Below are 26410 nucleotides of genomic sequence, written 5' to 3' on the forward strand. Positions count from 1 at the left end.
CCTTTCTCACCCAATATATATGGACTTGCTTGTAGGAGGATTCTGATTACTGTGATGCATTGAATATATATCTGTGTGCATTACACACATCACACCTCTGTGGATCTCCCAGGCAGGGCCAATGCAACCCTGAAGGAGGGTGAGGTGCCCACATGAGGTAGCAAGACTGGAAGAGAAGCAAATTGTGCAGCTCCTCACCCCCAGTTCCAGCCCCCGGAGCCCACTGTCTCCTCTGGCAGGTGCTCTAGAGAGCCCCCATCCCCAGCCATTTTTCTGCCATGGCATTTGCTGCAACAGAAATGCAGTCAGTGGAGCTGTTCAGAACAACTGTCAGCCCTCTGTTGTTGCAGGACTCCTGGGTTCTCCTTAGTTCTTGGCACATATCAGACACACCTCATGAATATTTATTTATTTATTTATTTATTTATTTATTGCTTTTCTATACCATCATTCATGGTATAGAAAAGTCTCATGATGCTTTACAACAGTTAAAACAAAACAGTTAAAACAACAAAACAATTACAGTACCAAGACTTCATATAAAATCATTTAAAGTACAATCTGATCATTAAAAAACTGAGTGAATAAAAAGGTTTTGGCTTGGTGCTGGAACAAGGAAAGCATCTGCACCAGGTGCCCGTCTCTGGAAGGCAAGTTCCATAATTGGGGCGCTAAAGCAGAAAAGGCCCTTCTCCTAGTAACAGCCCTCCTCACCTCTTTCAAGGTACTTTCAAGGAGGACTGTTGGAGAAGGACCTCTGCAGATGATCTTAGGGTCCAGGCAGGCCCATATAGAAGAAGTCGTTGCCAAGTGTCAAGATCTCATAACAGCCGGGAGCCATGAAAGCAGAATTCCCAGCACACAACCTTCCCTCCCTGTCTCCACCACCAGCCCCAGCCCAAAGAGCAGGATCCAACACTGCCTGGCATCATAGCTTGTTCTGGATTATTAGTCATTGTCTCTGATCTCTGTTTATTTTGTCCACTTTTAGTTTTGCATTGCAGGGGTATTTTTCCTTTCTGTATTAACTTGTGATGGGCTAGGAGCATAAACAATAAAATGGAATTAAACAAGGTTTAAGGTTTTGTGCTTTAGAGATTTTGAAGACCTTTCATTACTGGGTCAGTCTGTTCTTTCCATTTTGCAGATTTTTAAACCTCTCAGGTTGTTTTGTGAGAGGGCAGTTTATCTATTTGAAAACGATTAGCCATTAAGTCTCTGAACAGAAAAGTGGCCCTCTCTTTCTTCCCTCTCTGCTTTCAACCATGTCGTATCCTGTTCAGATCAAGACTCTGACTCGGACAGTGACCTCTCCCTCGATGAAGAGCGCAGCCTCTCAATTCCTTCATCAGAGAGCGAGGAGAATGTGCACCTCCGGGGCAGATTCCAGCGCCAGTTCAAAAGGGCAGCGCACAGCGAGAAGCTCCTCACCAATCCTTCCAACACCACACCCAAAGGCAAGTACTCCTGGGTAGAGGATCTCCCGAATCCTGGGAACAGTGGTGCGGGCGGGGGTGGGGGGGCTGAATCCCAGGTGGTTATCAGGGCATCAGAAGCAAACTCTCTGCCTGCCTGCTGGGAGTTCTGGCAGTTGTTGTAGTACAGCACATCTGGAAGGCATCAGGTGCGTAAGGCTGAAATAGGGTTGACTGACCTGACCTCATGAGGCCCCCATTTTGTGACAAAGAAGAAATGTAATTGTGCATGTAAATGAGGTTAATTAATTAATAGCTGGTTTAATTTCCTTTGCATATGCATCTCTCTTCCAACTCATGAAGGTGCATTGAGGCGTCCCATTGAGGGCAGGCAGCTGATGGCCAGCACATCATCTTTCGCGTAGGTGTAGTTTAGGCAATGCGCGCTCACTGTTGGCTTCCCACAGGTGAGCTGTGCATGGCGTGTGCCGCAGTGGCATGGAACTCATCCCTGTGCCGTGCCACATGGCCAGCTGTTCTGCACCATCCACTGCAAAGGATGATGATCGGATCAGCTGCCCCTCAAACCGTTAAAATGGCAAAATCTTACCCTGTTGGGGTACCCTTTGTTCAGCATATACTATATGCCTGGCCTTCTGCAACATCCTTCCTCAGATGTAGATGGCAATGACCTGATGTCCTACTGGCCTGCACTGAGCGAATGTGAAGTCCACCCCTGCTCCCTCCAGAAATGGGGCTCAGAGCGAAAGCTTGGGTTTGATGTTAACAAAGACGCAGCCAACAACAACCAGCCAGACCTGGCCCTGACCAGTGGGGACGAGAACTCCCTCACCCAGACCCAGCGGCAGAGGAAAGGTAAGGAGAAGCACAGCCTTGCCGACGGGTCTAGTCTCAAGAGAGTGGGACTAGGACTGAACAGCCTCTCCTCGGCCACAAGGCTCCGCCTGGATCAGTCACCCTCCCTCAGTCCAGCCTACCCAATGGGCTTCTTGGAAGGATGGAGGGACGGGAGCCTTGATGCAGCCGTGACAGGATGCAAACGTGGAAGAAAGATAGGATGCAAACGTGGCAAAAAGGAACCTCTGTGTTTGCTGCTCAGTGAGAATAAAGTAGCATCTTTCTAAAGGATAAAGCAGGGGTGGTGGTTGGATCCAGGATCTACCTTTCAGGAGAAGGAGAGCTCCACTCATGGAAGACTTCTTCATCTGATTTTTGCTGCTCCCTCACTTCACTGTTCAGCCCAGGCAGCAGCCTCCCAACTCTTTGAGTCACATTTCAGGCAGCTGGGGGGGCTGCCATGTGAAGCAGAGGGTGCAGAAGTCCACTTCTGTCAGTGCAGCTGATCCAGCGTAAATCTGGATCCAGCCCCTATATGAACACCAGACACCACCTGAGTATATCGGGAGCCACCTTTTCATCCTCCAGGGGGACCCAAGTTCCCAGCACTGCCTGAGATGCTGCAGAGCTGCTTCCGCAGGAGCAGGAGCAGCAGGGCAGCGGTACAGACAGCAGCACGGCAGGCCGGAAAGGCACGTTCTACCTCAGAACATCCAAAGTGGCCGGCAGTGGAGGGTGTGGGCAGATGCTGCCTCCTGCTGCATCTGTTGTTGTCATCATCGTTGTCATCATTTTAAAGATTTTTATTATCAGGGAGCCTCTAGCTGGGCATGATCACAGTTGCTCATCATATTATTTTACTTTGAAAATATATTTCCCTTTTCTACAATAAAATGTTACCTATTCCCAAGTAGATGTGTATGGGATCAGGGCAAAGTGAACTCCATTTCTATTCCCACAGTTATGAAAGTGCACTGATTTGAGTGCATTTAAAATACAAAACTGCCTGTATTCAGAGGATTTTCTTTTTAATGAGGTTTGGAAAACAGAGTTTTGTTTTGTGCTAACACCAGGAATGCAAAAGCAGTTTGTAAAGCCTCAGCTAGTATTGGTGCAGGAGAGGGGAGTGGGGAATCAGAGACCATCCCCCACCACAAGGCCATTGAGCCCAGCATCTAAAAGTGTTGGGGGGCATGTGTCCCTCCAGATCTTGTTGGGCTGCAACTCCCACCTATCCTAAACAGCACAGTCAGTGATGATGAACGATGGGAGCTGCAGTCCCAGCAACAGAGAGCAGTGACCTAGCGTGTCCCACGAGAAAAAGGAGCTACCAGGGGGCTGCAGAGGGGTTGGTGCTGCGTCTGCTGCTGGAGATTGTTGCTTTCTTCTGTCTGAGGGGAGACCTGGCTCTGAAGTCTGCGTTTTGCAAGGGGGAAAGGAGGGGTGCGGTTGAAGGGAGCATGAGAGGAAGCTGACTTGGTTGGGAGAGAGCTGCAAAAGAAGGAGGTGTTGAGGAGCGACCTGATTGGGGAAACGGGAGCAGAGACGGGGCCTCTTCCTGGCCTTGGAGCAGCCCAACAGCGAGAGTCCAAGAAGGAGAAAGGGGCTGACACCAGATGGAATTGGCCTGGACAGGGATAGGGGAGACAGAAGAAGCGGCCTAGCTGTGGTTGGCCACAGATAAATCTGGCATCCTGAGTGTGACGTTGACCCAGGGTGGGACAGGAAGCCTCCGGCCTAAACATGTAAGGGGAGCACTGACACCACCCTAGAAATTGTGAGTTTGGCAGGGATGGGTGTTCCCCACAGAAGAACCCCAGAAATTATTTTCACGGGGAATGCCTCATTCTTGCTTCCTCCTCCTCTGTTCCTGTTGTGCAGGTATCCTGAAGAATCGCCTCCAGTACCCTCCGGCCTTGCAAGGCCTGTCGTCTGTGGGCAGAATGACCAACGATCTCTCCTGGTACAAAACCTCCACCCTGGGTCACAGGGCTGTTCCTGCTGCTTCTTATGGGAGGATCTATTCGGGAGCAGGTAGCCTCTCCCAGCCAGCCAGCCGTTACTCTTCTCGGGAGCAACTCGACATGCTGATGAGGAGGCAGATGTCCAGGGAGCAGCTGAGCCGGAATAACTGTGGAGAGTGCCTAGAGGCTGTGGGCAGCAGACATGGGTCTCGGGAGCACGTGGACACCATCCTGAACAGGCCTGGGTCAAGGGAGCAGCTGGACACTATCCTCAGCCGACATGGGTCTAGAGAGCACCTTGCAAGCATACCCAGCAGGCATGGGTCTACTGAAAACTTAGGTGAAATAGCTACTGGATACGATCAAAGAGATCATGGGAACACTCTCCCCAGGAGGCAGGGATCCAGGGACCATCTAGATACTTTTCCCTGTAGATTTGGGTCACGAGAACCACTAGACTCTGGAGGGGCAGTGAGAGAGTTCTCTAGGGAATGGCTCAATACTATGCCTGCTAGACAAGCTTCCAGAGATCGAATGGACACGTTGCCTAGTCGAGATATTTCTCGAGAACAGCTGGATCTCCTTTCTAGAAGGCAGCCTTCGAGGGACCCACTCGCATCAGCTAGACAGACGTCAAGAGAGCAGCTGGACTTTTTATCCAGAAGATCTAATTCTAGAGAGCCTCTGGACCTAGTGCCTAGCAGGCAGGCTCCTCGGGAAAATCTGGAGCCTCTTTCTAGACAACAGCCTTCTAGAGAAAATCTTGAACTCCTCTCCAGAAGGCTCCCTTCTAGAGAAAATCTAGAAGCAATCCCCAGCCGTCACCCTTCCACAGAGCAATTAGACATCCTTTCTTCCATCCTAGCTTCTTTTAACTCCTCCGTCTTGTCCTCTGTGCAATCATCCAGTACTCCCTCAGGTCCACAGACCACCCCCACGCCTTCTGTGGCACAGACGTCCTCCACGCCTTCCATGCCGTGCCCGTCGCCACCTCGCTCCACCACGTCCCACAGTATTTCCGAGCTGTCGCCAGACTCCGAGTAAGTGGCTTCTTTTCTGAGAGAGCATTTTCTCTCTTCATTGTCCCGTTCAGGCTGTGACCGTTCAGGTAAGGGGTGGATATTTGTAGAAATGTGAACTGTCCTGGTAGAGAGAAACAAGCTCAGACTAGAAAGAAATATATTTCTCAGTCAAAAGGACATTTCCTTTTGTGGGTTTCTCATAGTTCACACATGGTTCTGCCATGGGATTGTAATAGTACTTGATGTTCACTTGATGTTCTATTGTAATAGAATCCCATGGTTCTGCCATGGGATTGTAATAGTACTTGATGTTCACACATACCCTGCCCTATATATACTAGGACTCAAAATGGGTGCAGGATGTTGTAGGGGCTGAGAAACTATGTGAAACATTTTAGATGGGTAGAAACAGTGGCCTTTTCTCCATTTGTGTTTGTTTTCGCCACCATTACTTTAGCAGCAGAGCTGCTTTTGCAGGGTTGCAGCTACCATCTTTCATTCCTGATACTCCGAGAATGATGCCATGTCATGTCATTCTGAGTGTCTCTGTGAATAGTATTCCTTTGGGCCCACATTCTCCTGTTGCAACAACCCCTTCTATTTCACAGGGAATCAAGTCACTCTAAGTGGGAGAGGAGAATCCACTCGGCCATTATAGCCACGATAATGCTAATAATTAAAATACAACATTATATTTTGAGAGTCACAGAGAAAAGCAGAACACAGGAGCAAATTCTGAAAGCATCCAGCAATTCATACCTTTGTGTGTCTATGACAAAGATTCCAACAAGGCTGGCCCTACTCAGAAGCAGCACAACTTAAAATTCCAGGTTATCTTGAAAGAACTAAGGACAGATTGCTCAGGAAAAAGTATGGGCATCCCTTTGCATGTAACAACAATAATGACAAGTATAACCCTTGGGAAGGTGGCAGGAGCCCTTCACAAAAACACATAGAACCCCTCTGTGCTCACACACATATGCACCCCCTCACACACACACACACACACTCTCCAAGCCACACACACACAAACCATAGTAACAGTGACCATGATAACAAGAGTGATCATATTAACAATTTATATAAGACAGAACATCCTCAGAGCCACACAGAAAAGCAGCCTTTGGAACACAAGCACGTGTGTGCACATGGCCACACTTGCAAAAATTCATGACAACATGCCAGCAATGCAGCAGGAGCTGCTGAAGTTTCCTCTGCCGCCTCTGTGAACAAATGCAGGCTGTGCCTTCACCGGCCACCTGTCTTGCCCAAAGGACCCCCTCCCTCGCAGAGACTTTGCAAAGCCTTTCCCTCTGATGAGGGGTGGGGGCAGTTTGGTGCTGGTGCCAGGCGGACTGCAAAACCTTTCCACTCCAGGGGAAGGCCCTGAAGCAGCAGCAACCTTTAGAGCATGTACAGGAGTTGTGCATGTGTGCTTGTGTAGCGGAAGCTGCAGCACTGCCGAGAGCTGTTGCGGTGATGGAGCAGCAGCAGCGCCAGCCGGCCGGCACAGAGAAGCAAGAAGCGGTCCTGCAAAAAAGTGTTTTAATTTTTAGAAGGGACAAGGTGGAGGAGCACAAGAGCAGGTCAGCATCCAGGGCACCCTCTAACTGAGGCTGCCAGTGCAGGTGGGGCTTCCATGGCACTATTGCCTTGCCTCGTTCACAGAGGTTCCTGGTATCGGCCTCTTCCACTTGCCAGCCTCCCATTTTGCCCCTGCTGTTTCAGTCTTCTTTTCCTACTAGGGAAAATTCATTAAATGAAAATAAATGGAGTAGCTGCACAATCTAGCAGCTTCTGGGGATCGAGAGACCAGTTCTCTCCCTCAGGACTCTAGTGATGGCCACTGTGATGGCCACTACTGATGGCCACTGTACTTCTGTGGCCACTGTGCCACAGAAGTACAGTGGTGCAGTGGCAGCAAACGCCTGGGCGATTTGGTGCAGCAAGTCAGTGGCGGAGGGTGGGGTGAACAAAAAGCTCAGCAGGATGATACTCACCCCTGCTCCAGAAGCACCCTAACTCTGTAGTTAGACTATAACTTAACTTGGCAACAAATGAAAGAAGCAGCTTCAGTCAGCAAAGCTGCCTTGCACAATTGTGGTGAATTCTTATGCGATGCATGTGGCTTTGAATAGAAGAGTCTGTTTTTTTAGCTAGGTTGCTCTGGGAAAATATTCTGATCCATGTTTCACTGAGTCGAAAGGACAGAAAAAGAGAAATCCTTCTCCTTTTAAGCATGTAATCTGAGGAGATAAGCATGGACCTTTGAACAGGCTTGGGTCAAGGAAACACTCCATATACTAAGCCCTGATAGCACCTTTGGTGCATATTTTGTTTTCCTTGGGGAACTCATTCAGAATGCTCTGGATCTGGGAATGTTACACAAATCCACTTCTTTAGTGTTTAGGAGGAATGAGTCACCAGTGTCTAGGTCTTGATTTAGGCATTCTGATCACCTCTGGTGGTGGTTTCTTTCTGCTGTTTACTCTGTCGGGAGACAGGTCTGCGGAACAGAACCATCTGCATTCCGTGTGCCTGATGCCCCCAGTGGGGGATGGAATTTGGAGTCCTGCCAATCTCACAGCTGTTTGTGAAGTTTGCCGCCTTGGTAGTTAGGTGGAACATTTGAAAGTACAAGAGATCGCTCACCTGAAGGCCCAGAAGTGAAGGGGCCTGGCAGGGGTTGAGCTTTCTACAGGGTTGGCCCAAGACAATTTGCTGTCTGAGGCAGAACAGTAGATGGTGCTTCACACCCACCCCACATCCCTGGCAACTCACAGTGCACAGTCAGCAAATTGTTCTGATACTTGAGGCAGAAAATCCTAGAGCAGAAAATCACTGGGAGTAAAAACACAATAATTATCAGTCAAAACCAAACAATTAGTTGTCCTTTCCTGACACTCCAGACCAGCTGCCTCACTCTGCTTGCTGGTAGGTTCAGCCTATACTATTGTATAATAGTATATACTTGGTCACAGTTTCTAGTCTGTGACTTGTCTGTTCTTTATTGTCCAAAACCCTGATTGTTTTTTGGGCTTTACAGTTACCACCCTAACTGGAGGCAGGAACAGGAGAGGCATTTCCCAGACCAGTTGCTGCTTAGGGACCAGATCCAACCTTACCTGGGCCCAGGCTAGCCCTCTGGAGCTCCTCACATGGCCACACACCCTGCCCTGCCCCTTTCCTCCAACCATCCCTTTGATGCTTTCCTGACTTTCGTGCAGATCTCCTCCTCAACTTTGAAGAAGTTGAAATGCCTCTCCTCAGGCTCCCTTGCCGGCAGTAAGAGCTTCAGGTGACAGTACACTGATGCATTTGGGCCCTGCTCCTTTCGCTCTCAGCCCCCACCCCACCCATGGCAGGAATAGCATCCCTGCAGCCTTCCCCAAAACAGAATTCGGTCCTTGGGCTGAAGGAAGTCTCCCTTCCTGAGCTAATGTGTGGAGCCACTTCAGAATGCAGAGTCTATGTTTTAGGCTTCTTGGAGAGGAATTGCTTAATCATAATTCTGCCTTTCTTTTCCCCAAAAAGAGTAACAAGAAGTGAGGGACATTCCTGAAGGGCCCAACTGCTGTGAGGACCAAGGAAGAAGCAAGATTGCCGGGCCAGACACTTCCAGAAGATTGGGACTCCTCAGGGCATCGACAAGGAAAGAACTGAGGCTGCTTGGAGGCCCAAATCCATCCCCCGCACACACTGTGGTGGAGAACTTGTGGGGTGAGAGTCAGGCAAGGCGCAAAGATCTGGCTGTGGAAGAAAGGTGTCCTGAGAACCTCTGTGCCACACTGGCGCTCCCCCTGCCTGGAGGGGCACCCTGAATGGAGGGGGGAGTGGCCACACCACGAGCATCCCCCCCCCACCATGCATTACATATAAAAAACCCCAGACCAGTTGAAATCTTCCTTTCTGAAACATTTCTGTGCTCTACGCAAACGTGAAAGGGTGGGGTGGTTGCAGGGGGAGGGGCAGGGCAGGGTTTTTATACCTTTTTGTATCTTTGTAATCAGAGAGAAGAGAAATTTCTATGGTTATTTTTACGGTTCTTCTGTTCCCCTTGCTGTGAGGCTGATCTCGTTTGTCTTGGCAGTGAATTCATCTGAACTATGGCGCAACTCTATGCAGGTTTCAGGGCAGGAAAATGGGGCAGCAGATACTTTGCAGACCCTCTTCCGCACCGCCCTTTGGGCACCACCTGTTGTGTGCCCTTGTTACATCTGTGCAACCATCTTGCTGGGGAAGGGGCAGAACCAAACACACCCACCAATTATTCAAGCCACCACTAACTGGGAGAAGTTGCTAACTGCTCCAACTTCAGGGAGGGACTGTCGCTCAGTGGCAGAACACCTGCCTTGCATGCAGAAGGTTCCAGGTGCCAGGGAAAGTTAGGGAAAGAATCCTGCCTGAAACCCTGCAGAGGTGCTGCCAGTCTGTGTAGACAATACTGAGCTAGATGTTCAACCTGGCTGAGTGTATACAGCATGTCCCTAAGACAGCTGCCCAGTGATCGGGCCATGAAATCCCATTTGCTTGCCAATATCTCATAGGAATTTAGCCTGGACCCCTGATGCTTCCTCATGCCAACACAACTTGGTTGCTTCAATTTGGGGACCTCACATGTTTATACAATCTTCAATACATTGCAGAAATACTCTCCTGACACTCTGCAGCCAAAAGCTGCCACGTGAGCCTGGGCTGAGACTCGAAGAGTTTTGCAAAGTTGAGCCAGGGAAAAGCATCTTTTCAAATCTGGCCTTGACCAGACAGCAGACTTTGTGCTGGATGCTGCCTGTGGAGTACATGAGGAACTTGGCTTCCCTTCCCCTTTTTCTTCAAGTCCATCTTCCTTCCTTCCTTCCTTCCTTCCTTCCTTCCTTCCTTCCTTCCTTCCTTCGTGCCCTTAGGCCTTCTGATTCTTTGCCTTTGGGGACTGATGGAGAAGGTGTGGGTGTGTACAGTGAATGGGACACACTGTTTGTTTGGTACATTCCCATCTCATCTTTCCGCTAAAGAGCCCAAGGCAGAATGTGTGATCCTCTTCTCCATTTTGCCCTCAAAACAACCATGTAAGGTCAGTTAGGCAGGGAGTCAGTGATTGGCCCCAAATCACCCAGATAACTTCATGGATCACAGAGGACTTGAATCTGGGACACCCCAGTCCCAGATTAATACTCCAACCACTATACTACACTGGCTCACACTCTTGCTAAGGGTGCTGCTTTTTTCCTGGTGTGGCTGTAGTTTTTGTACAGCTGTGCAACCAGCAGAAATTTAGATTGATCCCCGTGACATTAATGTGTTGCATGTGTGCATGTTACACAGCTCTGAAAGGTTCAGGAACCCTGCAGGGCAGGGAAAAGGAGGCCAGCAATGCTCACTGAAGCTGCAAGAGTGATTGCAGTATGTTCCCTCTTGCCTCTTTGGAATGGGGACCCTCCTAAGGAAATGTGCTGAATTCCAAAGGAAATTCCCAACAGAGAAGCTCTGTCTGCCTTCCACCAAATCCCTGCAGGCTGTTTTTTAACCAACAATGAAAGGAGGAGGCCTTGCTAGGAGTTATCTAAACATTGCTTTAGATAAGGTCCTCAGACTGCTTCCTGCCACTGATGTAATCCACATGTATCATCTTTCTTGATTATTTAGGGACTGTCTTTGCCTGGGGTGGGGGATCATGTGGGCCTCCAGAAGTTTTTGGATGGCAGTTCCCATCATTCCACACAGTTAGCTATGGGGCTGAGAATGAGAGCCCCCACGACATCCAGAGGGCCACAAGTTGCCCACCCCTGGTCTAGGTACACCTGCTTTTCCCAGTGGTGGTCTGCACCCCACGCTCTTACAGGAAAGACATCCAGCTCAGCAGCTCCCCGTCCCAAGCAAGCTGAGGGCTTTCACTGCCTTCCCTGATACTCATAGTTCAGGTCGCTCTCATCAAACACGCACGAGTCTGCCAAGAGCAACCTGCAAAGAACACGGAACTGCAGAGATGCAGAGTGGATACACACACATACCAGCTCCAGCATGCTCTCTGAATATAGCCTAGTGAAAGCCACTTAGGTGCCATCCTGGGGCTGCTAGACTGTGCCTAGGCAGCCGCAGGGTGGGCTGGAGTCCCAGGGCTGGCACTCCCACTGCAAAGTGCCCTCCCCCCACTCCTGTGACCAGCGTGGGTCTTTCTGTACCCACTGTGGCTCCAATGTCACAAGTGTGGTGAGGAGGTGACAGAGGCATGAGAAGAGGAGCTCCCCCTGGATAAACAGTACCCTGGTGGTGCCTCAGGCCCTCCTTCTTGTGAGCAGGGGCAACAGACATAGCCAAAATCAGGTATCTGTGTCTTTTGCAGGGTGGGGGAAGCATGGAGGCAGTCCTTGTCTCGTGCTCTTTCTGCACTCACCAGATGCCCATCCAAGTTCAGACACTTCTGGGCAACCACATCGAGTGTTGTCCTTGCAATACAATCTTGTACCTGCATATTTAGCGGGAAGTGGGAAGGATGCCCTACTATCTGCAGCAGGGCTTATCCCTTCAAGAAGCATGCATGGGATTGCACCCTTGTGTCATTATAATCAGTTGTACTTAAGGATATGACTTTACTCTTAAGCCTTGCTACTCTTAAGCCTTACGTATTCCACGGGAAGCAGCTGTGATTAACTTCTGCTCACTATTTCACAGTGTAGTTTTTCTGCCTCCCCGAACTATAAACATTTCTCTCCTACCTGAAGCAAATATTTACCCTTTAGACTTGTGCACCACAGACACTAACTATAAACCAAATGCATTTTCAAGTGCTTTGTTTTAGCAGATTATAGATCTGCCAATAGCACATTTTGGATTTGTTTTTTAAGATAGGCAGGAAATACGTTTTACAATCCAAACCATCCCAAGTTGTTAATGCCACCTCCTTGTATTTAGGATATAGAACTAATGACTTCCATCACTCTTGATAGCCCTGTTCATTAAATCTGAAATCACAATGCAAGATACACAAAATAAGCAGAAGCAAGCTATCACTTTAAATTTGCATTGTCTACTTGCTCTGTTGTCTCCCAGCCCCTGCTCACCTACCACCTTTAGATGCCCTGTATGCATTTCTGCATTATCAAGGAGTGCTACCATCTAGTCCATTCTCAGAGAAGAAAATTAATTTGGGAGCCTCACTGAACAACTAGGGTTGTTTATTATGTTTTTCACAATGGCAGCATGTTGCTAGTGTTGTTTCAATTCCTTTGGGAGTGTAGACACATCCATTATTACCATACTAGCCTGCCTTTTTTCCTGCCGCAAACCCAAGACAGCTTACATAATTCCTCCTCTCCAGCTTATCCTCACGACAGGGAGGTAGCTTATGCTGAGAGTTAGTGACTGGCCTAAAGTCACCCCATGACCTTCCCGGTCAGGTGAGAACTAGAACCTGGACGTCCCAGGTGCCCGTCCAGCACTCGGACCACTGCGCCACACTGGCTTTCCATGCATGTCCTTGCACAATAAGATCGAACAGGAGGAGTGCTCGTTCCTGTGCTACTCCACAGTCAGAGTTGTATCATAAGCAAGTCGCACCATGCGTACCACCAGATACCACTGCCGTGCTGGCCATCTCTGGCTCCGCCAAGCGCAATGGAAGAGTCCCAGAACCACTGCACAGTCTCAGCTGGGGCTCACTGCCCTGGTAGCATCCAGTCAAACCAGCTCCTCTGAGTGCCAGTGCTGGAAGCACTAAGCATGACCAAGATGGCAAGTTATTGTGGGTTCTGTTCCAGGATGTTAATACCGTTACTTTGTGTTGCTGGCCATGGGCCACAAAGCACTGCTACTTCCCCTTGAAAGCTTCTGCTTCTTTTACCCTCACTCAGATCAGAGGGTACGCTCCAATTTTCATGCGGTTTCTGCACAAGGCATTTATTGTGCAAGTGTCATGCCCTACTCACAGTTGCTTCTGGGGTTTTTTAGACACCATCACGACCCTCTGTAGTATCACTTCTGTTTCTAACCAGCATTTTGGCGAGTTTCCTAGAGCAGAAAAATGTAGCATTTAATTGTCAAAGTGAAGGAAGGTGCCATTTCCCCTTGTGTACATGTGCTGATCTGCCACAATGCCATCTAGAGGGTATGTCATAGAAAAACAGAAAAGACTCCTTGCTTGGTACTTGGATCTCAGTTCTCCAACAAAACTGGAAGAAGATACAGCCAGATAACAGTTTTGTACAGAAAAACACAAGGATTCATGGCCCTTGTGCCTTCATGGCAGAGAATTCATTACCTCATCAGGAATTGCCTATTTGAAAGTACTACCTCTCATGTTAAAATCTTCATGTCAGGCAGACAGCAGGGAGATTTTGAAAGGGTTGCTTTCAAATAAGCATTTCCCTCATGCATTCCATGGCGGTACAGTCCTGCAGCAGACTGTACCACCTGCCTGCCTGCCTGAACATTTGAGCAGGGCCTTGCCACAGAAGTGGCTGGCCTTGCGGTGCTATCTCCCGGCTGGAGCCCAGGCGTTCCTCTGTGTGTCTTGCTCCCCTCCTGCGGGGACAGTGCTCCGTTGACTGCCTTATTAGTACAGAACACTGCAGCTTAATTGTTAAATGAACCTGACTTAATGTTTACACTGGGAAGCTTTTCTCTGTGATTGTCAAAGGTGGGTGGCAGGTGCCTTGCAGATGCCCCTTCCACTGCTCAGGCCAGAAGCCTTTCGATTGGTCTCACGGTGAGGAAGAAAGGGGTGAGGTTTTAATTATTCTCCAGCACATTCCGCAGTCTGTTGCTCCGGGAGGGAAGTGGCTCTTTGAGCCGTTTGACCTTTCGCACTTGAGGCCTGAACAAAGGTGGGTTGCTACGGCTGTGGCCCACAGCTGCCTTTGGCCTGCACCTTCTCCCACTGGAATGGAAGAATCTGTTATGTGCCAAGGCCAGGAGGGGCGGAGGGCCATCTCAACCATCTGCTGCCCGGTGGAGGGCACAGTACTGATATTCCTCGCTGGTCAGAAGATGGAACCTGGGCCAAGAAGTATTCAGTAGGGTTTGTTTGTTTACAAGGGCTTGGATCCAGGATCTGCCTTCTGAAAAGAAAAAAAAGGGGGGTGCCACTTGCAGAAGGGCTCCCTGCCTGGTTTTTGGGGAACCCCCTCCCAACACACACGCACAAGCGCACGTATGTTACCACAGCTCACTCCGTTCAGCAGTGTCTGAAGGGGCTGCCTTGGGAAGGAGGGAGCAGGAAAGCCCATTTCTAATACCACAGTTGATCTGGCAGAAATTCGGATCCAACCTATTAAGCAAAGCTAGGAAGTGACGAGGCTGAGAAGCAAGCAGAGGCCAAGGTGTGATTACGTGCTAAGAAAATATATATGTATACAAAATAATAATAGTACAGATCATTTTGTGAAAGTAAAGATCATTCCAACTGTGGAGAATGCAAAGAAGTCCTTTGTGCACTCATTATTCCCTGAATGTGATCTACTGGGCTCTGAAAAGGAGCTTGTTTACACTCCTCCCCCGCTCCACCCGCCTCAGTCTGTATATGTATATATAGCCAAACCAGGGTCCAGATTTTTTTTAATTCGTTACACATTGATTTCTGGAAAGACTGTCTCTTCCTTTCATCGGATACTGTTTATACTTTCCACCCCCTTTGTGATTCAATGGATGTCTATGGTATTTATTAATCACCAAAAAGAAGAAATTCATTTCTTGGTTGGTTGATTCCTGCAGATTCTGTTGTTTGTTTTTAAACTGATTTATACTGGAAATAGACAGTTTATTCCTTCTTCCTTGAAGGGCTTAATTGGATGAGTGGCTTGTTTTCTTGTGTGGTCAGTTCAGCGCAGAAGAGGGTGTGCAGTCGAATGAAAGCCCCGTCACAGACACACACAGCTGAGTCCATATTTCTGAAGACGGGATCCTGAAAGGAGGCTTCTGGCACATCTAACCATTTAACCCTGGTACTGTCCTTCCAGGCTTCTTGTATACTGATGGCCTCCCACCTCTCCAAAGTAACAGCAAAACGTATGGGCAGATTTCCTGGACTATGATGTCAGTGTGGACAAGTTATTTAATTACAGTTACCCAGTTTGGAGAAGAAAGTAGGTGCTATGCCCAGAGGAGCTGCTTCCCTCTGGCAGCTTTGCATTCCTCTTGGGCGAGGAAAGAATTCACTAAACTCCTCAACACATAGGGAGAGATGTGTGCCAAAAAAGTGGGGGTACACTGAACAAGGGGTGAAGTGTCTGTGTCTCTCATGCCTTCCTGGTGTTTGCTGTGTTGCTTCTGACAGCTGGCATCTTAGCATTGCCTTGAAGCGCAGAATGTTCTTGGGAGTTGTAGTTAACTTGCAAATCTGCAGAGCAGTTCTTTGATTGTACATGTGGTGGCCTAGACTATGGAGAGCATTTGTTTTGGTTACTTCATTATATTTTTCCATCCCTTCCTCCTTCCCGCTGCTTTGTTGGTAGGGGGGACTGAAAGGTCCATGGGCTTCCTTCCTAGCCGTGTAAAATTGTACCATGAAAGCAACAGATTTGGAAATAAAATATAAAATACAGTGTGTCTCCCTCATGTGCATACCAGCTGACTTCTTTAACACTCATTTCTTTCAGCTTTATCAAAATGACAATGTATGCTAGGGATTCCTGTATGATGGATCACGCTATACTAAAGAAAGTTAAAAATGCTTTATGATGGTGATAGGGAAATTAAAAATCTGGCTTTCTCCAGAAAAATGGTATCTCCTTAAAGAAGATGAACTGCTGTAGGTATTCATCCTTCCAAAGAAGAGAAAAGTCATGGTTTATTTGGCCAACCTGGAATTGGTTTATGGGGTTCTCGGTCATTAATCTCAACAAGAAGCCTTAAACTAAGCCTAAAATCAAACTGTCCCTCTTACAGGGCTTGGAAGGAGGGATGCATTGTAGGCTGCCTTCAGAAAGAATAGGGAAAAAATAAAAGCAAGATCCCATCACATAAATCTATGTCTTAGAATGATGACTAACCACCCTGAAGTCTTCCTTCAGTCCTCCTGCTTATCTTTTTTTCTTTCTTTTTTCTTTGCTCAACAGGCAGAGTGCGGCTTTGGCAGCACATATACTAAAATTGGAATGATACAGAGAAGATAAGCATGGCCACTGCGCAAGGTTGACACACTTATCAGTATAGGATTGTATAAGACCTGTTCTGTCAGTACAGAATCCTACAAAGCTTAGCTTTCTTATCACAATAGGATTGCATTGTAAGTTGAATATTTATTGAGCTATTGATTACTCCAAGGTTGGCCAAAGGTTTTTGTGCCCTCTGTCAAAGAGCTATATTTATACCTATCACAATATTAATTGCAAGAAATAAAAGTATTCTATTCATGAGTAAGACTAACTCCAATACTCATTTGAGAGCACAATCAACTACCATGTCAGACTGCTATGAATCCAGTAATCCCATTAAAATGTGCTAATAGTTTGTACCCATCCTCACCCTTGAGCAGGGAAAGACTGTGGTTTCTCTGCAGACTTGGGCACTGTCTGGGTGTGTGCAGGGCCAGCATCGAAGGCAGGCCTGGCTGGGCACCTGCCAAGGGTCCCCCCCCCACCCCACGATTTATATCCTGCCTTTTTCCTACAAGGGGCTCAAGGCAGCTTACATCATTCTCCTCCATCTTATCCCCACAACAAGAACCCTGTGAGGCAGGTTGGGCTGAGAGTCTGTGACTGGCCCAAAGTCACCCAGTTGGCTCCATGGCCGAGTGGGGACTCAAACCCAGGTTGCCTGAGTCCCAGTCTCACATTCTTAACCACTACGCTCCCAAGCAGGAGCCCCCTGGAACTCCCTAGAATCGCCTCTCCTCTTTCCTGTCACAGCCTGCTTGTTTGCCTGCGTCTTGCCCTGGCACAGACAAAGGTGGTGGTGAGAAGCGGGACCAGGGGATTCCTCTGCCTCCTTGCTTACTGGCACTCTGTCTGTTGAGCGAGCGAGCGAGCGAGCGAGCAAGCAAGTTACAACAGCAATTCCAAGAAAGGGGAGCAGTGATTGCAGCTGGTGACAATGGTGGTGTTAATAGCATATCTGGAATTGTCTTGGCTGTGCCTGGCCCATGCATTAAGCAGCTGTGCATGGTCAGTCCCCAAACACTCATTTCCCAGAAGACAAACAGGTGAGACAACGAAGAGGCAGGGACTGCGCTCCAAGATACAAGACTCTTCTTTTGAGCCCAAATAAAGATGGTGCACTTTGCTTTGCAGCAAGCCAGGCTCACAGGTAATAAATAAATCGTAAGAAATAAAATTAAAAGGAGCAGCAAGAAGAATAAAATTAAATGCATCAGCAAGGAGCTTGCCATGCACTAAGAAGGATGTGCAAGCTCCTCTTGAGCATCAAGTTAGAGACCCCAGGGGCTGCCTTAGAGTGTGCACCTTTAAGAGGTGCGCATCAAAGACCTTTCAAATGCTGGAGTGTGTGCATTGGTGGGTGAGGAACTGGGAATGTAAGGTGATAAAAGATTGCGATTGTATGGGAAGCAGAGACTGGAGGGTACTCTGAAACAAGGACCACGGGCTGCGTGCTGTGACATGGTACTAGGCACGGTCCCTTAAAGTGAGGACACACCTTGAAGAAAAGGACATCTAGCAACAGTCATGCTGGTGTGTATAAGAGAGGGAAGGTTTAACCTGCAGTCCTGCATTGGGCAGGGGTTGGACCCCCCCCCCCCCCCCCGTGGCCTTCTTAGCCTCTTCCAGAGCTCATATTCTGGGATTTTATGATTCCATGAAATCCAGGGCAGTCGAGTTAGAGAATCAGATGAAGCTATGGTTTTCTTGGTGAAACCCCATGAATTTCATGGCTATTCTGGGAAAACTAACGTGGGACAGAAGTCACCAATGTGGATTGTCAGAATGCATCCCAGGGATACAGAACAGAACATACCTCCAAGCACACATTGGAAGCATGAGAGAGAAGCAGAAGGACACCTTTTGACCACAGATATACAAACATGTTGACGAAAGCCAGATTGCAAAGGTTGTTAAAATATTACAGATTCCTAGGAAACATCTTGAAATGTGAAATAGCTGTTAGCCAAATAAGAATCTCTAGGAGACTAACTGGAGCAGGGTGTCTTCTCCGCATAATTTACAGCTTGTTCTGAGCATCAGTTCCAATTATTTCAATGGAGTTTACTCCTAAATAAGTGCACATAGGATTGAAAACATGCAGAGCAATCCTATGCATGCCTACTTAATTCCTATAGAGTTTGATGGGGCTTACTCTAAGCTATGTATGTGTACACAATAGAGCCTCAAACATCATGTATTTAAGTATTCATTCAATTTTAAACATTCATGCATTCATTTCATTTCTAGCTTGCTCTTTTAGCCTCATGGCTCCCTGGGCAGGTTACAACAATAAAACCATATAAAACAGTATAAAAGTGCAAAAAGTCAATTTACAATAAAAAAGTAAGACAATCAAAATGCACCCAATTTAACAGATTTCTTTACTGATTCATTATATCTTAAGTTCTGTGCCCAGTATGATTAGTGGCCAATTATGTTTTGAAAAATCTAAAAATAGCCCTTGGAGCACGTTACCTGGGAAAAAACCCAACTTTGCTCAGCTGTGGAATTTTCAGGGATCTGTTTGTGCTCTTTTTGCAGCATAATCCTGCATACTTTCCCAGAAGCTGCATGTAATGGAGGCTTGTTCTGAGTTGCTGTGTAGAACATTGTATTGTTGGCAGAGCAGAATGGTGTTTTCCTCTGACAGGCAAAAAAAGGGATGAATATATGGAGCAACTCCTTGGATCCATGAGAGAGATCATAAGCTTACCAGAAGATGTACTGATGGCTACCAACTTGGGTGGCTTTAGATGGACGGCTTGCATGGAGAATAAGGCCACCGCTGGGCACAGGTCCAAGGGGCCACACGCAGTATCAGAGGCAAACTGCTGGGGGACGCAAGTGGGAGGGTGCAGTTGCTCCAGCGGGAATCTTCACATTCCACCTTCCATTCCACCCCAGCCCTGAACCTTCTTAAAGCTTGTTTTCTTCCTCCTACTCTAAAGCTTGGCGCAAGAAAACAGTAAGGCAAAGGAGACACTGTGAGAGCACCAGTGAAGATAAGACTGAAGGACAATTGATTTTCCTTCATTAATCACTCCCTTTACAGCTTAATTAAGGGGCTGAGTCCCCCTTGTTAAAATGGCAAACCTAGCCTACACTGTGCAGAGCAAACAGATACGGAAAACTAAGAATAACTTAATGGGAATCCGATAACCGTCTCAGGGTAGACAAATGGGAAGAGTGGAAGAACAAAGCCTAAAGCCTCTCCTGGCTCTGCCGTTAGTGCAACAGTAGTAGCTGCCTCCTTCAGCAGTGGGGTTGGGTGCGGATCCTGCAAACACTAGAAAAGAACTACACAGGCATGTTGAATTTGTGTACTGTTATCATCTAGTTTGGTGAACTTGAGTTGCCACAAGACAGTAACACAGCATCAGTTTTGTGCCTATGTTTTAAATGAGGAAAGCCTTGTAAGAGTATGGTAGACTTAAAAAGGTGCAGTTGGGTCTCCTGAGGGCTAGCATCACAGTTGGACATGTGGCAAGGGCATCCTGGCAAGAACCCCTGATTTTGTGTCTTCTGTTCATAACACCTTCCTTGTTGATCTGCATCTGTTCATCCAGCCCAGATAATGGTGAGAATGGGAAGGCGAAGCCACTGGCAGCTCACTCCTGGGCTTTGCCTGCCCAGTAAGTAAGTGGCAGCAACTATTAGAACGAGGATGAGGAGCAAGGACAGCTGGGAAGAAGGTGGACTCATTGTGGGATGGGGACCATTGAGGATGTCTTGGCCCAAGGCGCCTGGAAACCTGAACTGGGCACTGACTGGAATCGTCATAAGTCAAGGGGTCAAAGGTGTCAGGAAACAGTTTCTAATAGAAAGGAATGTTGGGGCTTCTCACATGCGAGGGCTGGCCACCATATGGATTGCCTGCATGCATGGAGAGCAAGTTTCTGAGCTGCCATGGGCCCCTGTGATTTTTCTTCTTTCATGGTCAGCTTGAAAATAGGCTGCTGATTTTCTGGAGACCACCATTTACAAATCACCTGAGCTATTAGCAACAGGGGAGAGGGAGAAATGCCAGATACAGGAAAAGGACTACTTTACATCCACCCCTTCCTACCCTCATGTCAGCAAAATTGGAAACACACACCCACACACACCCACTGCAGGAGAGAAAAACACATACCAGGTGACGTACTTCTGGGTGCCTGTATCAAGTCTGCCTTGGTCCTGATATGCCCATTATCTGGAGGCTGAGACGAGCTCAGACAGGACCAGCCCTTCCGTTACGCAGAGCGAGGCATCCACTTCAGGCAGCAGATGCTGGGAGGTGGCAGAAACCAGTTGAAGGAGTAACCTGTGCCCTTGCAGCCTGCAGGGCACACCCCGGATTAGCTTCCTGCCTTCAGGTGCAATGGGAGATGCTGCCAGTCCAGCAGCGTCCGTACGTGGAGTGGGAGGGGATGCCACTTTGTTCTTTGTCCTGAGCAGCAAGCCAACTCAGGCTGTCCCGGGCTCTGCTCCGGGACGCCCAGCAGCAGGCGTATGGCAATTGCCTCTCGAAAAACCCAGTGACCCAAGAATCAGTAGGGGCTGCTGCTTAATGACAAGGCAGGTGAGGAAGGAGTGGCGTGACAAAGATCACAGTCAGGTATTAATAGCAAGCAGAGCAGAGTAGAGCAGGCAGCTTGAGACGGTCCAGCTGCTGCAGCCACCCACATTGCCAGTTCAGCTGCCCCGCGGCACATTTCAGGTAAGGGATGTGGATTTCTGGGGCTTCCTTTTCTAGCTTTCCTGTTGGGAGTTAAAAGGCCATGGAGAGAAGGCTGAGCTATAGCTTAGAGACAGGGACAGGGTGGGTGGGGGGAGAGATTAAAGGTCATCTGAGTGGCACAGCTAAGCTGCCCCATTTTTTGCATTTCTGCAAAAAAAAAAAAAAAAATTGCCCAAGCAAAATTTTGCACAAGCCTGCTGATTTCTCCTGAAGGACAGAATGGATTTGGCCCTGGCATGCTTCACCCAATTAAACATGACTACAGTGAGAGAAAAGAAAAACTGTATTTGTATTCTCGAGAATAAAGTCTGATCACAAGCCAAGGGGCAGTTGACCCTGGCAGCATGGTGGAGTCCCCTTTCATACCCTGGTTGACCAAGTAGCAATGACTGCTGCTTATTGGGTTGAAATGCCTGCTGGGAGCACTGATGGGCACCTTTGAATGCAGGTGGTCCCTGCGCGGCCTGGAGGCTGGGCAGAGGGCTTTGGGCCGGAGATTGTTCCATCTCTGGCCATCTGTGATGCCCCGCTAACACTGGGGATGCCTGGGACATGACTGGCCTGCTCCTGCTTCATGTCAGCCAGCCAGGTATGTCCTACCCTCCCTCTGACAGGTGGGTGGTGCTGCTTTAGTGAATCAAGCATCCACACTCAAGAGATCCTTGCAAACCCTTCTTGTATCACTGCCCTGAGAGATTGTGAAGGGTGGGATAGAAAAGCTTTAAATAAGGAAATAAGGAGGTGCTTACAGTGTGTGCGTACAGGACAGTCCTGAATTGCTCCTGGGTTGGAATGAGGGGATAATTCCAAATGCCTCTGGCTGGGCAGAGGCATTGCTAGGCCTGGGTGCATGAGGGTGACCTCCTCTAATATGTTTCTGGAGCCCCAAGTGGCCTTCAGTGAGCGCTTTCTCCTCCTGGCTCCCTGTTCCACTCAACTTCACTGCCATACAGGGCGGGCTCTCCCTCCCACTTGAGGCCAGCCCTTCTCCCCAGCACCACATCTTCCTCTGCTTGGCAGTTAGTCAAGCCTATAATCCAGCTCAGGGTGCAAACTAAATGAAGAATTTGTTTTGAGATGATTTGGCTAAGAAATGGATCAGCTATCCCTACCTTTTGTGAAAAGTAAATAAGACTTAGTAATTATTTCTAAATATACATATATTGAGATACATTAGCACAAGTGGGATTCAGTCTTATGGGCCTGGGCCCCAAATTGTTTAAGTGCCTAGCAGCAGCCCAGGTAGCAGAGCAAGAGCAGGGGGGCTTCCAGAAAAGGTGTAGGTAAACTAGGAAGGGTCCAGTGGAGGGCAACAAAAATGATCCAGGGGAACTGGGCATGTTCAGCCTTGAGAAGAGAAGGCTACTTATAGAAGATATCCCTCTTGAAGTACCTCAAAGGCTGTCACAAAGAGGAAGGTCAAGATCTCTTCTTGCTGATGCCAGAATGTGGGACACAGAATAAGCAATTCAAGTTGCGACAACCCAGATTCAGGCAGGACATCAGGAAAAGCTTCCTCACTGTCAGACAAATACGACAGTGGAACCAGCTGCCTGGAGAGGTGGTGGGCTCTGCCACACTGGAGACATTCAAAAAGAAACTGGACAGCCAGCTGAGTGGGATGGTGTAACGTGGTGTCCTGCAACAGCAGGGGGCTGGACCCCATGGCCTTCATGGCCCCTTCCAACTCTGCTATTCTATGATTCTAAGGGGCTTTGCCTCACTCACAGAACTTAACAGGGGTCCAGACCCTGTGACCCTCCCACGTTTCCCACTTTGCTGATAGAATAGCTGCACCCTGTCTTTGGAGTGACAGTGCTACAAGCCAGATTGTACAATTTCTGTCTGGAAGTAGCCCAGATTGCATTTCTTGCTAACTCTCTTGTTCCCTAAGTCACAAGCAGACCTAACCTTAAATGATGATGATGGGTGATGAATCATAGGCACTCATTTTGTCACAAAAACGATGCTCGAGGCAACTAATAACATCCAGTTCAGCAAAATCTTTATTAAAACAGAAGTCATTAAAACTCAATTAAAAACACTATACTAAAAGAAATAAACCACACAAGCCAATGAGGGGGAAGAAAACTTCTGGAACAGGCTCATTTCTGTGTGAAAGACCTGCCTCAATAGACTCGCACTAGAGAAAAGAGCGTGTGGGGAAGGAGGGGAAGGATCCTCAGAGCCAGGAAGCCGAGCCACCGGGGGTCAGAGACTGACTGCCTCCCCCAACTTTCACCAGAGGGCTGAATGAGGCATCTCTGGGCACCTCGCAGGCAAGGTCAGGGTGCACCAGCACTGCGGCACATGGACCGAATGAGGAATTATTCTTTGATGGACCGAATGAGGAATTATTCTTTGAGTGTGGCTCTGCCGTATTTACTCCAGTTCTGACAGCAGTGGGAGAATAAGTAACTCAAGTTATGGAGCAGTCTTATGCATGTTTAAACAGAAGTGTCTTTCAAAAGCCCCCTGGTTGGGAAATGTAGGACCTGTGTTTTTCTGGTCTAAACACAGGTTCCATTGTCCCCTTCGCTGTTATTGGTTAACTCGATTAGCATAACTGAGCAAATAGCCAGGCTGAGGGAGAAGCCTCAAGCAAGAGGCAAGCAGCTTCCCAGATTAGCCTTTGGTATCACCGCTGGGGGGCGATTTGCCCTAGAGCAGCTGCAGGGGCCGCATAGGCACAGGTGTTTCTCTGGCATGGGCAGCGGCGGGCCACTTTGCCTGGCCTGCCACAAAGACTTGTGGTGACTGCGGTTTCCTGAAGGCAGCTGAGGGACACCCTGCCCAGCCACAGAAGGACAGTGCCACGGTTTCATGGTGAGAGGGAATCATTCAACTTCTTTCTGTTTCTGTTTGAGTGACATCCAAGATGTTCAGAGGGTGTTGGAATGTCTCCATTCCTGAGCAGAGCTAAGCCAGCATGAGCAAATTCCTCAATTAAGATGGTGGGGGCAGCTTTTATTATGTTTTGCAAATTAACACCTGAATTTACAAGCTGAAATAATAAGCACCCTGTTTTCTCCCAGCCAGTAGGAATAATCAAGCAATAATCGAGCCTGCCTCTGCCATCTAGAAAGCTGAAAAGCAAACCAGCTGTAAACCACGGATATAAACTAGAACCCACCCCCCACTCTTTCCAACTGGCTATGCCAGTAGTGCTGCTTGGAGTTGTGGGCGAAAACATCTGAAAACCACAAATTACCCCAGAGATTTTCATTATCTGGATTCTAAGTCAAAAAAGCTCTCTTTGAACAAGAGCTATGCCAAACATTTCTCCCACTTTTTTCAACTGCTCTCATTTAATTGGATAGAAAAGAACTGGCTTTTTAAAATAAATTCAGAGAGGAAGAACACTTTGGAGAAATTTTGCCAAGGCCTTCATTAAAAACCAAGAGGGAGACAACATGGCTGGGTTCAGACAACACTGTAAGCCTGGGATGCTTATTCGCCAACCCAAGGTGGCTGTTCAGCCTGGGGCCCTGAAGGACCCAGCAAATGCCCGGAGCACATGGGGGGGGGCAGGGTACACCCCTCCCTGCTCTTTGCCTGCAGTCTTCCCGTGGAATTCCCAAGGGGCACCGGAGGGGCAGGACCACCAGCAGCCCCCCATTCAAGAGCAAGCCACAGCTGCAGTGCCAGGAGGGATCAGCACTAGCGCCGGAACGGGGCAAGCCGTGCTTTGCTTGGCCTCATCTCGAGGCAGCCAGGCAGAGTGCGGCTCCCCCGCTTCCTCCCAGCTGCTGCGCTCTGCCCGGGGGCAGCCAGCCTCCTTTGGAGAGCACGCCTGCCCACACGGTGCTGGGGCCAGTGGGGCAGGGGCGGTGCCAGCCCCCCAGATCTCTCCCCCACTGGCCCTGCCAGTGTGAGGCCGCGGGCGGGACCACGGCCCCCCTTTCCCACTCCCTGCAAAGCAGACCCGCTCGTCAGCGAATCTGCATTCCCGGGGTTGGCGGAGGCCGCCCTGAGTTGCTGCTGATGCCAGCGTGGGGCGAAGGTGGCCAGTACCTCCGGCAACTGCCTCAAAGTGCTGTGTGGGCTGTTTTATTTATTTGTTTGTTTAATGCTTCTCCCGCCCACCGGCCAAAGCTCTCTCAAGGCGGCTGACATTGGCGCTCGCCCAGAACCACTTGGCTGGCACGCCAAGCCCTTGGGCGGCTCTGGCCAGGCAGCAGCTTTGGCTCCCCCTGGGCTTGCTTTGCTGTCTTCCCCGGTGTGGTGCCCTCCAGATGCACTGGACTTCTTCTCCCATCAAGCCCAGGCAGCCTGGCCAATGGCCAGGAACACTGAAGGGGTTGCCCGACACATCTGGTGAGTGCCAGCTTGGGGAAAGCTCTCCGCTGCTGCAACTTGCAGCTTCGCTTCGCTTCGCTTTCCGCTTGTATGTGTCCGAATGTGTCAGCAGCAGCAGCAGCAGCAGCAGCAGCAGGAGGAGGAGTTGCTGACTTGCTGTCACGGCTGGCTCTCCACCTATTTGAGAGAATCAGCACTGAAAAGCCACCAAGAGAAGGTGGCTTCTGCTGAGAAGCATGTAAATGCTTGGTTCTTCGCCTGCAAAAGCACTCAGTTTGCTGGGCACCGCTTTTCCCAACTGACCATTGGAATCGGAGGGGGGAAGTCCCCGGTGGGGCCCCCCCCCCCACCGCAATCTCCTTCTTCTTTGGATGTATTTGCTGATCATAAGGTGATTTTGGTACACACTAAAGCAGGGGAGGGCAATTCATGGCCCTCCAAATATTTTGGACTAAAATTCCCATCAGCCCTTGTGAGCATAGCTTACGCTGAGGGAACATGGGAGTTGTAGGCCAAAATACTTGGCAGGCCACAAGTTGCCCACTCCTGCTCTTACCCCTTCAGTATGTGTGGGCCTCTTGCATGACAAGCAGTAGCTGCTCCAGTTCCTTCTTATATAAACTGACAACACTGCATGAATCCTGTTCTGCTTTGCATCTGGGCCAGGGGAGCTGAGCAACCCGCATTCTTGCCCAGAGGTATATTGCTCACCACAGGGAAGTTTGGTTAAGAAGGGAATAACAGACCCTTGGAGACCCTGTTTCTGTCAGACAGCAACTTCCCTCAGCTGCATGTTTTGTGCATATGCACAGGTTTCTCAGGCACATCCCATTAGAGCAGGAGTGGGCAACTTGTGGCCTGCCAAGTATTTTGGCCTACAACTCCCATGTTCCCTCAGCATAAGCTATGCTCACAAGGGCTGGTGGGAATTTTAGTCCAAAATATTTGGAGGGCCATGAATTGCCCTCCCCGGCATGAAAGGCACCACAACACCATGCTGGGGTTGTTACTCGGCCCTGATTACATGAATGGCTTGGGAACA

The 26410-nt window shown here is 48.9% G+C and overlaps 1 protein-coding gene and 1 non-coding gene across 2 annotated transcripts in view; both read left to right on the plus strand.

Annotated features, from left to right (window-relative positions):
- CELSR3 (cadherin EGF LAG seven-pass G-type receptor 3) overlaps window positions 1-26410 on the plus strand; it is a 145156-nt gene that overhangs the window by 92719 nt on the left and 26027 nt on the right. Inside the window, exons 33-35 of the mRNA XM_044451518.1 lie at window positions 1290-1457; window positions 2091-2291; window positions 4155-5277. Coding sequence (XP_044307453.1) covers window positions 1290-1457; window positions 2091-2291; window positions 4155-5277 — 1492 coding nt within the window. The remainder of the gene's footprint in view (window positions 1-1289; window positions 1458-2090; window positions 2292-4154; window positions 5278-26410) is intronic.
- On the plus strand, window positions 16313-16419 carry LOC123034360. The gene has a single exon (XR_006416737.1). It is a non-coding gene; the product is annotated as a U6 spliceosomal RNA (small nuclear RNA).

The sequence above is a fragment of the Varanus komodoensis genome, unplaced genomic scaffold, assembly GCF_004798865.1.
Source record: "Varanus komodoensis strain SLA01 unplaced genomic scaffold, ASM479886v1 scaffold6_2, whole genome shotgun sequence".
Lineage (NCBI taxonomy): Eukaryota > Metazoa > Chordata > Lepidosauria > Squamata > Varanidae > Varanus > Varanus komodoensis.